Here is a 14,240-nt window from a genome sequence, read left to right on the forward strand (position 1 = left end):
ACCCCCAATCTGAGTGGAAACTCACTTCCAGCCTTGGCTCCTCTACTCACGTCCATCAGCCATTCCTTGGGGTCGTAGAGTAAATCTGGATTACAGAGACATCCCCTTCGACAAGGCTGGATGTGGCTCTAGGCAGCCTGGTCTAGTGGTTGGCAAGCCTGACCACAGCAGGGGGATTGAAACTAGATGACATTTGAGGTCTGTCAACAGATTACGGGCGTTCGGCCCGGCTCCGTGACAAAGGGGACGGGAGACCCACGGGCCCACGCCCCAGGAAAAGGGAAAAGGGGAAAAGGGTAGGGAGATGGCCCTGAGAGCAAAGAACAGCGGCAACAATCTGAGGAGAAACAAACTAATTTACTAAATAAGATATCGGAATGCCAAACAACACACTATATACAATATAATTACAATTTAAGCTGATAAATCCAATACAGAGAGAGAGAATGTCCCAAAATCAAGGTAGGCCTTACTCTACTACTGACGATAAGACGGCTGGAGAGCGAGGTGCTGCCAAGACGAGAGACAGTGGAAAAAAAGGGACGAGGTCTTGTGATCTGCAAGCTTTTATACTGCGAGATTTTATCTTTTCCCTCTGGCTGGAAAATGGTAACAGAGGAGCAAAGTGCCGTGGGGAATGTAGTAGTCCTTCTCTTCTGAGAACCAGGTACATTCACTACATGATGTTATGATGTGGAGTACCAATACCGAAAATCATAAAACCATGACAAGGTCCTTTTTAACCCAGGCCATTTTATAATTCTATGTCCCCACATGCACACAGGTGTAGGCACAGTGGTGACAGCTTCCTCCTCCTAGTGATAGAGGAGCCAATGCGCAGAGATGCTGTGCTCGAGCTCCCTCTCACCCATGTGAAGATTCAGGTAGGAAATTGGAAGCTCAAGTGCAGCCTTGGCTGCAGTGCCCATGAACTGTGGGCAGCAAATGAGTACACACAGCAAGCTCACATCCCTAGGCTTCAGGACAGCAGATGTTGGCCTTCACAGGGAGGTTCTTGGTAGAGTCCCTGGCAATAAGGCCACTGAAAGGCCCTGGTTGATATCCAAGGATCACCTCCTCCAAGCTCAGAAGCAACGCATCCTGACAAAGAGAGTCACTGAATCATGGAATGGCCTGTGTTGAAAAGGACCTCAAAGATCATCGAGTTTCAACCCCCCTGCCAAGTGCAGGGTTACCAACCACTAGACCAGGCTGCCCAGAGCCACATCCAGCCTGGCCTTGAATGCCTCCAGGGATGGGGCATCCACAGCCTCCTTGGGCAACCTGTTCCAATGCGTCACCACCCTCTGAGTGAAAAACTTCCTCCTAAAAGAGAAAGTTAGGCAAAAACACTGGGAGGCCTGCACAGGTTAACAAGGAGCTCCTGGCCAAACTCTAACACAAACTGGAAACCTACAGAGGTGGAGCAAGGATGGGCAACGTGAGAGGGAAGCATGCAACCAGCACGAAGGGATACCCAAAATCATGGACTAAAACAAACTCAACAGACCTTTACGTGGAACATTTCAATGGACATTTTGAAGGAATGGCCCACAGCCTACGGTAGTAATATCTCAGCGTATCAAAGGACAGGAAGGGTGGTGGTGATTCATGAGGATGTTTTCTCAAGTGTAAAACCCGAGCATGACGCAGATGGTATAGAACTACAGGTGGATATTCTGCTGGTTTTTGCTGGGATAGCATTAGTTTTCTCCCACGTAAAAGACACTCCAGCCCAGGAAGTTGTCAGGCCCCAGAAGTGCTGTGCTGTCCCGATGCCAGCAGAGAGCAGTGGCAGCACAGCAAAGCACCGCGCCTTGCTGCAGGGATGCCCCAGCGCCTCCCCGGCAGGGCCATGTCTGATTTCATGGCTCCACGTCATACCTGGAAGTTTATGCAGTGTTCTTGGCTCTTCATCCCATTCAGATGTGAATGTAAAATCACGCTGCCCACAAATCTCTTGGGAAGGCATCTCGGGAGGTCTTGGTCTCCAACCTCCTGATTCGGAAGTTCAATGCCGTCACCCAGGGATTCCTCCGTTGTCTTGAAGCCCTCCAAGGATGGTGGCCCCAGGTCAGGAGAGGTGATCCTCTTGATGAGGTTCAACAAGGCCAAGTGCAGGGTGCTGCACTTGGGCCAGGGCAATCCCAGGTATTTATACAACCTGGGGGAAGAAGTACTTGAAAGCAGCCCTGCGGAGAGGGACTTGGGGGTCCTGGTGGACGAGAAGCTGGACATGAGCCAGCAGCATGCACTGGCAGCCCGGAGGGCCAACTATGTTCTGGGCTGCATTAAAAGAGGAGTGGTCAGCAGGGAGAGGGAGGTGGTGGTCCCCCTCTACTCGGCTCTTGTGAGGCCCCATCTGGAGTACTGTGTCCAGGCCTGGGGCCCCCAGCACAAGAAGGACGTGGAGCTCTTGGAACGAGTGCAGAGGAGGGCGACCAAGATGATCAGAGGGCTGGAGCACCTCTACTATGAAGAAAGGTTGATGGAACTGGGCTTGTTTAGTTTGGAGAAGAGAAGGCACCGGGGAGACCTCATTGTGGCCTTCCAATACTTGAAGGGAGCGTATAAACAGGAGGGGGATCGATTGTTTGCGAGGGTGGATAGCGATAGGACAAGGGGGAATGGTTTTAAGCTGAGACAGGGGAGATTTAGGTTAGATATTAGGAGGAAGTTTTTCACACAGAGGGTGGTGACGCACTGGAACAGGTTGCCCAGGGAGGTTGTGGATGCCCCGTCCCTGGAGGCATTCAAGGCCAGACTGGACGTGGCTCTGGGCAGCCTGGTCTAGTGGTTGGCGACCCTGCACTTGGCAGGGGGGTTGAGACTCGATGATCTTTGAGGTCCTTTTCAACCCAAGCCATTCTATGATTCTATGATCCTTTTCCTCTCCTCCTCATTGATGAGTCCGCACCTGGAGTGCTGAGTCAGCTCTGGGCTCTCTGGTACAAGAAAGAAGTGGACATCCTGGAGAGAGTCCAACCAAGTACCATGAATATGATGGACTAGAGCCTGTTTCCTATGAGGGAAGGCTGAGGAATCTGGCACTGTTCATCCTGAGGAGATCTTTTTCATTCTGTAGAATAAGCAGCTAATGCGAAGGCATCAGAGGGAGAGGCAGAGACAGGCTCTTCTTGCTGGTGAGGGACAAGGTGCTCTCATTGGCCCCCTTGGCTGTTTACCACACCGCTCACTACAGCCCCATTCTCTACCAGAACCATCCCGGGAAGAGGAACTAACCAGCAAAAATAGGGGAAATGAACCTGTCCATAAGGAAAGAGCCATGGTTATTTCAGCAGCTTTTGCAGCAGAAACAGCTTTAACTGCTTATTACCCAAAGCATGCAGCAGTTCCAAAAAGAAGGTGCCCTTCCCAGGCAGGAAAACTAAGGGGAGGACAGGTGTGGGGTACAGGAGGCTGCAGGGGGCAGTGGGAAGTGCTGAAGTCTCCCCTCAACCCACCAGAGCCCTGTGGGGCATGGTAGAGGCAGGGTAAAGGGAGGGAGTCACTGAAGGGAGATGCACATGGTGGCACCATGTGGGTGCCAGTGAAGCGCTGAAAAAAGATATCTCCCTGTCCCGTTCCCAGCAGAGCAGCTTTCACAGTAAGAGGGAGCTTTCACTGCAGGGAGGCAGTGAGCTTTGGGCTTCCCTGCCCCTCACCCAGTCATCTCTGCTCCACTCAGCTATTTCTCATGTTTACCAGCTCTCACTTCTCCTTTCCTTTCTCTTAATTCAACCCCAAGAGGAGGAACCGCCCACCAGCTGCACCCCCTCCTCTTCATTTCCCCAGCCACCTCTTCACCAGTGGGACATCCAGAGAGCTTCAGCCATGGTCAGGGTGCTGAGGGTGCTCCTCCTCACCCAGGCACTGGCTATGGCAGTGGCAGAGGTCGAACGGCCGCAGGAGCCGCTGTCCTCTGTGGGGTTTCAGGATTGCAAGAAGACCTTGAAGCTCCCAAGCCTGGAAGTCCTCCCCGGAGGGGGCTGGGATAACCTCAGAAATTTAGATATGGGCAGGGTCATAGATCTGAGCTACTCGCTGTGCAAGACCACCGAAGATGGGTCCTACATAATCCCAGATGAAATCTTCACCATTCCTCGCAAGCAGAGCAACCTGGACATCAACTCTGAGATCATCGAGTCCTGGAAGGATTACCAAAGCGTCACCTCTGCCTCCATCAACCTGGAGCTGTCCCTATTCTCTGCCATCAATGGCAAGTTCTCTTACGACTTCCACCAGACCAAGACCCACCAAGTGCAGGACAAGGCAGTCACCACTCGTGTACAGGTCAGGAACCTGGTTTACACTGCCAAAATTGACCCAGGAGCAGGCCTGGACAAGGGCTTCAAGAAGCAGCTGTTGACCATTGCCAGCCACCTGGAGAACAACCAGACTCGGATGGCTGATTTTCTGTCTGAGGTGCTGGTGCTCAACTATGGCACCCACACCATCACCTCTGTGGATGCTGGAGCCAGCTTGGTCCAGGAAGATCAGATCAAGGCCACCTTCCTGAAGGACAGCTGGGCCACGCGGAGCGCCATCACCGCCTCAGCCGCCGTGGCCTTCCACAGCATTGTCAATGTGAAAACTGAGGAGTCCCAGAGCACCAGCTCTGCCTTCACCAAGCAGTACCTGGAGAACCGCACCAACTCCAGGGTGGAGAGCATCGGCGGGACCCCCTTTTACCCAGGCATCACCCTTAAGACCTGGCAGGAGGGAATTAGCAACCAGCTAGTGGCCATCGACCGCTCGGGGCTGCCTCTGTACTTCTTCATCAGCCCCAGCACCCTGCCGGAGCTTCCCAGCCCGACGGTGAAGAAGCTGGCCAAGCGGGTGGAGATGGCCATCCGCCGCTACTACACCTTCAACACCTACCCTGGCTGCACCAACGCCGCCTCACCCAACTTCAACTTCCATGCCAACGCAGACGATGGCTCCTGCGAGGGGACCATGACCAACTTCACCTTCGGGGGAGTCTTCCAGGAGTGCACTGGGCTGGCCGGCCCCGACACCAATGAACTATGCCGAGTACTGGAGCAGAAAAATCCCCTCACTGGGGCTTTCTCCTGCCCCACCTCCTACAGCCCAGTGCTGCTGGGCATGCAGGAGCGGGAAGAAGGCCACAGCCACCTGGAGTGCCACAACAAGTGCACCCTGGGCATCTTCTGCCACCGCGTGTGCAAGGATGTCTTCTGGCTCTCCCGGGTGCAATTCAGAGCTTATTGGTGTGTCGCAAGCCGCCCAGTGCCCCCAGACTCAGGCTACCTCTTTGGGGGGCTGTTCAGCAGCCGCAGCGTCAATCCCCTCACCGGTGCCCAGTCCTGTCCCTCGGGGTACTTCTTGCTGAAGCTCTTTGATGACCTCAGGTTGTGCGTGAGCCAGGATTACGAGGGAGGCAGCCGGTACGCCGTGCCCTTTGGGGGCTTCTTCAGCTGCCAGACAGGGAACCCCTTAGGGGGTCAGCACCAGGGCACCGCCGAGGATCCCTACGCCAAGCGCTGCCCCACAGGCTTCAGCCAGCACTTGGCACTGATCAGCGACAGCTGCCAGGTGGAATACTGCGTCCAGGCTGGCGTCTTCACGGCAGGCTCGCTGCCGCCTGCGCGCCTACCGCCCTTCACCCGACCCCCTGCCAACCTGCCAGCCGTCGACACCGTGCTGGTGAGCAGCGGGGACGGGGAGAGCGCCTGGGTGCGGGATGGGACGGGCCGCGCATGGAGGCTGGCACAGCCCATCGAGATCCAGCGGGCAGCGGAGATGGTGAGGGGCCACGCGCTGACGGGGGGCGAGGTGGCTGGCGTGGCCGCGGCGGTGGTGGTAGGGCTTGTCACCGTCCTGGCAATGGTCAGCTACGGTCGCTGGAGGTACAGGAGAAGGGGGTACCTGGCTATGGGTGAAGGGGACAGGCTGCCTGTGGAAAGCCCAGGGGACAGCACCGCAGTGAACATGGGTGAAGGGCACCAGCAAGAGCCAGCTGGGCTCACAGAATGAGCATTGCCCAGCTGCTTATGCCCCTAACCTAGGCAAAGCCCCCTGCCCGCTCCTTTCCCTGAGGCACAGCTGTGCAGTACCACCAGCCCCTGCACCTCACCCCATCCCCACAACAGGTTCACCTCTCCACCTCTCCAGCTACCTGCAAGGTACCTCATTACTGGCTGTGCCCACTCTCTCCTCCTCCCCATTCCAAAGCCAGAAAAGGAGATCCGGTGCCCTTCAAAAAGCCGCTGAGGATGTTGGGGTACCCAAGAGAATCTCAAAGAGCAAGGGGAAGCCATGCAAACCCCCCTCCCTGACTCACCGGATAGACTCAAGTCCATCACAGAGATTCGCTGCCTGTAAAAGCCTTGGCTCAGGGACCAACTCCTTGGAAAGCACCCTGCTTCCCCCATGTTCCCCAGCTATTGCACACGCCCAGCGCAGATTCCCACCCGCAGGAACAGGAGGGCGACCCGCGCCTCCATGTATATCTATCGTGATAGATATACACACACATGCAGAGAGGCACGGATCACTTTTATTTCAGCCAGCAACTAATTGCATAGGCAACACAGCATTTAAAAAAATAATAATAATAAAAAAAGGAACGTTGTTAAAAAGCTGTGTCACATTAGTCATCAACCTAGCACCCTGGAGGTGGGGGCCCTCTCCCTCCCCCGGATCACATGAGGGTTTTGCATAGCTCCAGATTGGGTTTTTCTGCAGCAGGGCAACCTCAGGTGCAGCCACGCAGAAATCACGATGCTGTTCCCCTGCTGCAGAGCTGCCCAGAAGGGGATTTCCTAGGGATAGAGGGTTTCTCCCTTGAGGTAGATGACAGCCCATACTAAGGAAGGGGAGGGTGTTGGGGAACGAGGTGCCTGGCCCTCCCTGCGGGTGCCCGCTCCCTCGCCTGGCCACACAGACGACGGACAGAAGACAACAGAGAGGCCAGGCCACGTAGGGACAGCGAGCACTCCTCCACCATCCGCTTTATTGATGCCCCGGGGGGCGGCCAGCTGGCGGCGATGGACCCCGTGGACGGGGGAGAGGAGAAACAGCAATGACGACAGAATGATGCACATCAGGACGGATCCCTCCCACACCGCCGTCCCCCAGGACAGAGGGCGAACCGACCCCAAAGGAAAACCAGAAGGGGACTAAACAAAAGGGGCTACGAGGACCCAACTCCACAAGGAGCAATGAGGCAGGGACAGGGGGGCAGGTTTGGCAGGGCCCCGCCTGACTCACCAAGCTGGAGTGTCTCACAGGATGGACTCAGGAGGAGGACATAGAACAGCCTGTGGGGAGCGTGCCCCTCCAGCATCCCCCTGGAGCCACAGAGCCCACTGTTCCCACCCCATGTAGCTCCAAGAGGCCCTGTGACGTCCCTGGGTCTGGTGGGGGCCACCAGATGCCATGCAAACCCCACCCCCTCCCCTTCCCCCACAGCACACCAACCCCCCCGGACCAAAAATCACTGTGCCAACACACTGCCAGCCATCCTGTCCACCCCCCACCCCCTTGAGACTTCACCAGAGACCCCCAAGCCATGGGACACGGCTGGAATCCAGCAGGAAGGTGATGGCTTCCCACCCACCCCTGCTTCACCCCCTCCCCGCATCCAGAGCACCACCAGGCTCAGCCACAGCACCATGTTCCCCTGGCCACCTCCCAACCACCACCACCTATATGTACATATATACGACAAACCCCCAAAACACGAGGTATATAAAATTCAACACGGGGACGCCCCCATACGAACAGTTCAAGGAACCCACTACTGGGGGGAGCGGGGGTGGGAGACATGCTTCCCCCCCACACTCAGCTTCCTACCACCCTCCAGTCCTTCCCAGCACAGGGGCAGCCCAGACAACGGGACCCCGCAGGGCACAGCTCAGACACAGCCAAGAGGAGGAGGAAGGATGAGGGGGTCTGGTCGAGGTAGACCAGAGCCCCCAACCTCTGTGGACAGAGGAGACCAGTCGGGATGTACCAGACAGGACAGACAGACAAAGAGACAGGTGAGGGACGAGGTAGGGCCACAGCCAGAGACCCCACAGCCCAGCTCCCACCCACCGCCCAGCACCAGGATGGGGTCCCAGGCCCAGGCGGGTATCAGGGGGCACCAAGTCAGGCTGGGACATGGGTGATTAGGAAGGGGAGGGTCCTGGTTTGCCCTCCCCAGCTCCCACAGAGCCCTGGCAGCAGCACGCAACATTGGCACGGGACAACGCGCAGCAGTGACTGGCTGTTGGGGATGGCCAGGCCAGCGTCACCTCTGTGGCTCACAGCACCAGCTGGCTCTGCCAGCAGGGAGGGGACAGCCCTAAGACCCTCTCCCACATCCCCCCTGGCCTGGAGCAGCTCCTGCTGCCTTCTCAGTGCCCCAGCTGGGTTTCACTGGTGGCTTGTATCCTTGGATACAGCAGTGGGAACCCTTGCTGTGGCCTCCCCACCACCATCTCAGTCCTTCTCCTGTGCCAGACTCTCTTCTGTGATGCCCTGGGCTGCGAGCTCGGCCAGGACGTTGTCCAGGTAGTTGATGTCAGGGTAACCGTGGCCGGTGAGGTTGGAGCCAAACTCTGTCTTGTGGTGGATCTCATTCCATATCACTGTGTCTGACTCACCCGTGGTGCTGGAGGTCCCGATGGCAAAAATCAAGCGCCGGTCCCAGGCTACCAGCAACAACTTCAGTACCTGGGGAGGGGGAGACAGGGCAGGCAGCAAGGCAGGCACAGGGGCTACTGGCAGCACCCACCTTTGCTCAGCACTTGACCACACATGCAAGCCCTCACCAAGGCTGACCAAGGACCTCAGGAGCAGAGTCCCACCCCATGGTGCTTCACACCAACCAAACTAGCAGAGCTCTCCAGCACATCCAGGACAGGCTACAGGAAAGGAAGATCTTCACCTGGATTTGCCTGCCAAAGCCAAGCCTGCTTTCTCCCATGCCCCAAATCCCTGCTCCTGTTCCTCTCCCCCTCGCAAGCACGCCTCACCAGCTTGAGCCCCTCTCACCTTCCTGCCCTTCTCGCTGTCAGGCAGGTAGCAATGCCGTGGGAAGCCACGGGCAGTGAAGCTCTTCCCCGGATTCGGATGCTCCGGTCCCTGCAACATCCAATGGAAGAGAAAAATAAAATACAATTTAGAGCTCAAAAGCACACTCTGGGTTGCAACAGAACACCGAAACTCCATCAGAGGCAGAGCTGCTTGCTGTCACATGGAGTGGGCTTAACCACAGAGCAGCTGCACTCTAACAGCAGCCCTAAAACCACCACCCCCAGCCTTAGGTCACTGTGACGCAGCAGTGGCAGGGCTGCCAGTCCCCACAAGGATGGCTCACCACCAAGACACTGCCCAGGACGCACCTGCACCCCTGGGGGTATGTTGTAGATGATGCGGATGGTTTTGCAGTCAGAGTGGCCGGGCAGTGCGTGAGGGATGATGTGGTACTCCATCTTCCCTGGGGGCTGCGTCCCCGTCTTCACCCCATAAATGGTTTTGCAGGTTGGGCACTGCAGGCTGCCATCCTGAGAGAGGGAAGTAATGAAAGCAGTGCTCCCCAGCACCACCCAGCACAAACACACAGACATCTCCAAAGCACTCAGGAAGCAGGAGGGGACTGGGAGGGTCTGCAAACTAACTGGAACGAAACACCCGAGGTCTGAACTGTTCTTCCTCATCAGCTTCACGAGCCCTACCTCTGTTTTTTGTTTTGGTTTGGCAGAGAGAGAAACAGACGGCGGAATAACAACCCCTAAGCAATGTGGAACGTGTTTTCCCAGGCATGCCAAACAAAACAGCCCTGTGCAGAGGGGTCAGAAGTCCACCTGCAGCTGGAAAAGCAGTAGTGATGTGTGCACCGACCAAAGGTCACCTCCCCAGCCCTGGGAGGGAAGTGAGGACAGGAACCGCAGCGGGAAAGAAAACAGCCATGCAAGCCCAGTTTGTGATTCAGCATTTCCAGCAAAGACCTGCCCGCCACGGACCGTTTTATGGTGACACATGGTTATGGCATGCACCAGGGCCCCCCGGGTCACCAAGCCGAGGGTTCAGGCCCCCGGGGCTGCAGCCTCGCACCTTGTTGCCGTTGTTGTACATGGCCACCAGGCAGTGGAGGTGGAAGATGTGGCCACACTTGGCCAGCTTCCCCACCAGGTCGGGCTTGACAGCTGGCTGGGGGCCCTTGTAGCCGGAGGGCGCCGAGAGCCGCTCCATGCAGATGGTGCAGTCCTGTGGGGAGAACGGGTGGATAGGGCCTGCTGGCTCGTGTTCAAGCAGCCCCTCTTCAGAGGAGCCACGAGGAGAGGCCGCAGATGCATGGCACAGCCCTGGAGCACTGCCACCTCCCACCCCCTACGGACAGCCCGGGCCAGCCCCGCTGCTCGCACCTCATCTGGTGGATGCCGCACCTTCTGCAGATATTTCTTCAGCACCTCCTCTGGAGCTTTACCTGCAGGAGAGCGAGAGTCAGCTGGGCTGGGGCAGGCGGGCCTGCAGCCAGGACGGTGGGAAGACTGGAGGGGGCTCACCCTTCTTGGCCTGTTTCTTGGTGGTCTTGCGGCAGGTGTGAGAGATGCCGGGGATGGACTGGATCTCGCTCTTGCTGACAGGCGGGGGGTGCAGCACCAGCTTGGGGGGCCGCGTCAGGCAGACGGGCAGCCCGGCCGCGCTCATCAGGATCCCCGTGATGCCTGAGGGGGAGCAAAACAGCGCTAAGGAACGAGGGAGACCTCTGCAGACCTCCTCGGTGGGGCCATCCTCACCTGCCAGAGCCGGGTTCACAGGACTGGAGCCATTGAGGTTCTTCACAGGGACGGTGGGGACCCTGCAGAGAGAGCACATGACCACATCAGGGCCCAGGGCCTGCACCAGACAGCAGTTTCCCAAGCAACCGAGCAAGCCCTGGCTGGAAGGAAAGAATTCCCCACCCGGCCCTGTGCCCCTCGCCCTGCTGCCGCCTTTTCTCTCGCTCTTTAGAAACCCCGCCTGCGTTTCCAAACCATTCACAGCCTCTTTTTGTCGCTGGGTTGGTGTTTTTTTTTTCCCCTCCATTCTCCTACAGCCACTGCACAGCCGCTCCCCCCGCCCCGTGTCAGGGCTCCCTTCCATGGGAAAGTTTCCCGGTGGGTCAGGAGCGCAGAGGGAAGGGGGAGGACAGAGGGAAGGAAAGGGGCCAGGCTGTGACAGGAGGCCGACGGCAGAACAGACAAAAGGGAGAAACAGCATATTGAGCGGCCCCCACCCCACCACAAAAAATTGTCCTCAGAGGGTGGGGAAGGACCCCTTCTCACGGGGCCCTGAATGTCTTTTCTGTGGCGGGGGATGGGTGGGAGACAGAAAAAGGACTGAAGAAAGAGCAGCCCAGCCTCCTCATTGAGATGCAGGAGGGCATACCGTGCTGCCTGCCCCCTCCTCACACAGGGACCAGGGGTACCCGTGCGGAGGGCGAGGGGCCAGCGGAGCCCTCTGCCCACGGGGAAGCGTTGGGGCATTCCTCCCACCAGGCTAAATGGCTCAGGGATGCAGTCCCCTGTTCTCCCCACAACTGCCCTCCTGCTCGCACAGACACAGCAGGACTCACCCCGAGGCAATAAGCACCCGGGACTGGGCGATGGCCAGGCGCTGCAGGTGGCTGCGATTCAGGGTGCCGAGGCCGGGCCGAGCTGCCTTGCTGCTGCCCGCGCCAGGGGGGCTTGCAGCAGGGCCAGCCGGGCTCAGGGCGGGCGTGCTGGCTGCCTGCCGCCGGACCCCCTGTGAGCCCAGAGGCTTCAGCGATCCGCGCGCTGCGGCTGTGCCATCAGGCGCCTTGGCACCCGGGGTGGGTGCAGGGGCCTTGGGGGCAACGGGAGGAGCAGGGGGGGCTTTGCGCGGCTGCAGGGTGGCAGCCCCCAGGCCGCCGGCTGACACGGCAGCTTTGACACTCATCACCAGGAGGCACTGGGGGCAGGCGCAGGCGGGGGCCGGAGGGGCAGCTGCCGCCCCGGGGCTGGCCGGCCAGGACTGCGACTTGGGCAGGGTGCCCGACACCAGGGGGTACACCATGTCGAGGCGGCGGCGGACGCGGCGCTTGCGCTGGGTCTGCCGGTTGATCTGGCCCATAGTGGCGAAGTCGATCACGTAGCAGAAGCCAATGGTGCTGAGGTCCACCCAGGGGTGCTGCTTCTCGTACGCACGCTGGATGGTGATGCCCACGTCCATGTCGTAGGGTGTCCAGGAGCCGCTGTCATTTTCCCACTCCCACACGACTCCCTTGCCCGGTGCGGAGGACGGGTCATAGTAGCTGCGCCGCACGGGGCGGATGGTGCCTGTGGAGGGGACAGAGATTTCATCAGAGCCCAGCACCAGCCCACGGGCAGGGAGCACCGTGGAACCGCCCCAACCGGCCTCACTGGTGCTGGGACAACAGCTTCCTGACTCAGCCACTGTCCCTGCCCTGCCACGGGAGCAGCGTGCCTCAGTTTCCCCAGGCCACCCTGGCACCAACCTGACGCCCTTCGGCCTGTCACAGCAGACCTCAGCCAGGTCCCGCCTGGCACCGCAGCAGACCACAATCATCCTGCTCTGACCGGCCACGTGTCCCCCTAAAGCCCACAGGAATGTCAGTCCCTCTTAATCCTGACCCCTACCACTACCATCAGCTCCCATGCCAGACCCGGTTCCCCCCAAGAGGGCTGGAGATCAGAGAAGTGGGTCACCGCTCCATCACGCACAGGGGCACCTGGTGGGGGAAAAGCTGCCTGCACAAAGCAGGGCTGGGGCCAGAGGGGAGCGGGGCCTCGCTGCACGCAGTGATTTATCCTAATCCGCCGCGAGGCGAGGAGGGCGGCAGCGATGGCATGCAGCATCTGGCGGCCCCGGCGCTGTGGGAAAGTGGCGTGTCCCCCCCGGCCCGGCAGCCGGCTGGCCTCCCATTCAGCGGGGGAAGAAAGGGGACAATAGCTATTCAGGGCCTGCCAGGGTCGCGACCCCCCCAAATCAGAGCTGTTTAATGACCCAAAATACCCACATCCCGGCAACCCAGGGAGAGGCAGAACAATTCCCCTTTCAGGCCTCCTCCCCTGGGCAACAATAGCCCTCAGACACATGGCGCTGAATGCTGTCCCCCAGCACCAAAGGTCCCTTGTCCCCGAGCACCCGGGCAGGCCGTGGTTCCCACCAGCTCCGGGGCTGCTGGGGAAGGCAGCACCACCAGGGGCCAAGGGGCACTGCCATCCCTTCCCTATGGCCAAGCGGGGGCTGCCAGCAGAGGGAAAGGGCACAAACCCCCGTGCCAGGCACACCCCACGCATCTCTGCCTTGCATTTCTCACACCTGCACTCAGCCCTCGGGGATTTCCCAACACCTGCCCGTGCTCCCCACCTGGTGTCCCCCCGCACCGGGGCATCGCCGCACCTGCACCCTGCCATGCCCCAGGGCAGGATTTGTCCCCACAGCACCGCACAGGGCCGGGGTCAGGGGAGCACAGGGAGAGCCCCGCACACGGAGGAAGGGTCTGCAGGGAACAGAAGAGGTCCGCAGGCCTCGGCCAGCTCAGCACTAGGGCAAAAGGCTGCTGGTTGCAACGGGGCCCGGGCAGCAGCACAACCAGCTAGGGGCAGGGAGCACGCAGGCGGCAAAGAGCAGAGCTGTGCAATTCCAGGTCAGGCGGTGCGAGGCAAACCCCGGGGCTCAGCGTGATGCAACGCGGGGCTCGGCAACGCGAGCGGCGGCAGGGCAGGAGCAAGCAGCACGGCACGGCAGTGCAATCGCAGGGCGGGCAGCGGGACGTGGCACAGAGCAGGGCGGCAGAACGCAACACGGGACAGGGAAAGGCAGCGCGGCGCAACCCGGCTCCGGCTCAGGCAGTGCGATGCAGCACGGGCCCGGCAGCGCAGCGCCGTGCAACACAGTGCAACGCGATTCCAGGTCAGGCGGCACCGCGCGACGCTGGACCCGGCAGCGCGACGCAAGGCGGGAACAGGGGCGGCCCCGGCCGGCCGGGCTCACTCACCGGTGTCCTGGCGGAACTGGTGCATGGACTGCAGGTCGATGATGTAGGGCGCCAGGCGGCTGTCAGCCTGGCCCAGCACCACGCTGCCTCCCGCCCGCGGCCCGGCGCGGGCCACCGCCTCGATGTGATGGCTGACGGCCGGGCTGTAGGGCCGCCACCGCCCGTGCTCGTTCAGCCATTCCCACACCACCACGGCGGAGGCGAGCAGCATCGCTCCTCCGGCCCGGCCCGCGGCCGCCGCCGCCTCCTCCAGCTGCCCGCG

The 14,240-nt window shown here is 59.6% G+C and overlaps 2 protein-coding genes across 2 annotated transcripts; one reads left to right on the forward strand and one right to left on the reverse strand.

Moving 5' to 3' along the window:
• MPEG1 (macrophage expressed 1) lies at positions 3,772-6,602 on the forward strand. Its single transcript, XM_021402605.1, has one exon. The coding sequence runs from the start codon at positions 3,835-3,837 to the stop codon at positions 5,995-5,997; it is 2,163 nt and encodes a 720-aa protein (XP_021258280.1). The 5' UTR covers positions 3,772-3,834; the 3' UTR covers positions 5,998-6,602.
• DTX4 (deltex E3 ubiquitin ligase 4) lies at positions 6,938-14,234 on the reverse strand. Its single transcript, XM_021402606.1, has 9 exons — positions 13,979-14,234; positions 11,570-12,293; positions 10,752-10,813; positions 10,518-10,679; positions 10,377-10,438; positions 10,066-10,218; positions 9,354-9,515; positions 9,004-9,093; positions 6,938-8,682 (listed from the first exon to the last, which is right to left on the reverse strand). The coding sequence occupies exons 1-9, from the start codon at positions 14,187-14,189 to the stop codon at positions 8,449-8,451; spliced, it is 1,860 nt and encodes a 619-aa protein (XP_021258281.1). The 5' UTR covers positions 14,190-14,234; the 3' UTR covers positions 6,938-8,448.

This window comes from Numida meleagris, chromosome 6 (assembly GCF_002078875.1).
Source record: "Numida meleagris isolate 19003 breed g44 Domestic line chromosome 6, NumMel1.0, whole genome shotgun sequence".
Classification (NCBI taxonomy): domain Eukaryota; kingdom Metazoa; phylum Chordata; class Aves; order Galliformes; family Numididae; genus Numida; species Numida meleagris.

Bases quoted from the DNA above. Each gene is read 5' to 3' on its own strand.
- MPEG1 (XM_021402605.1), top strand. From the start codon at position 3,835: ATGGTCAGGGTGCTGAGGGTGCTCCTCCTCACCCAGGCACTGGCTATG.
- DTX4 (XM_021402606.1), bottom strand. From the start codon at position 14,189: ATGCTGCTCGCCTCCGCCGTGGTGGTGTGGGAATGGCTGAACGAGCAC. The intron at 10,439-10,517 runs GTGAGCCCCCTC...GCTCTCCTGCAG, and splicing joins CAAGAAACAGGCCAAGAAGG to GTAAAGCTCCAGAGGAGGTG. The intron at 8,683-9,003 runs GTGAGAGGGGCT...CCCCCTCCCCAG, and splicing joins ACAGCGAGAAGGGCAGGAAG to GTACTGAAGTTGTTGCTGGT.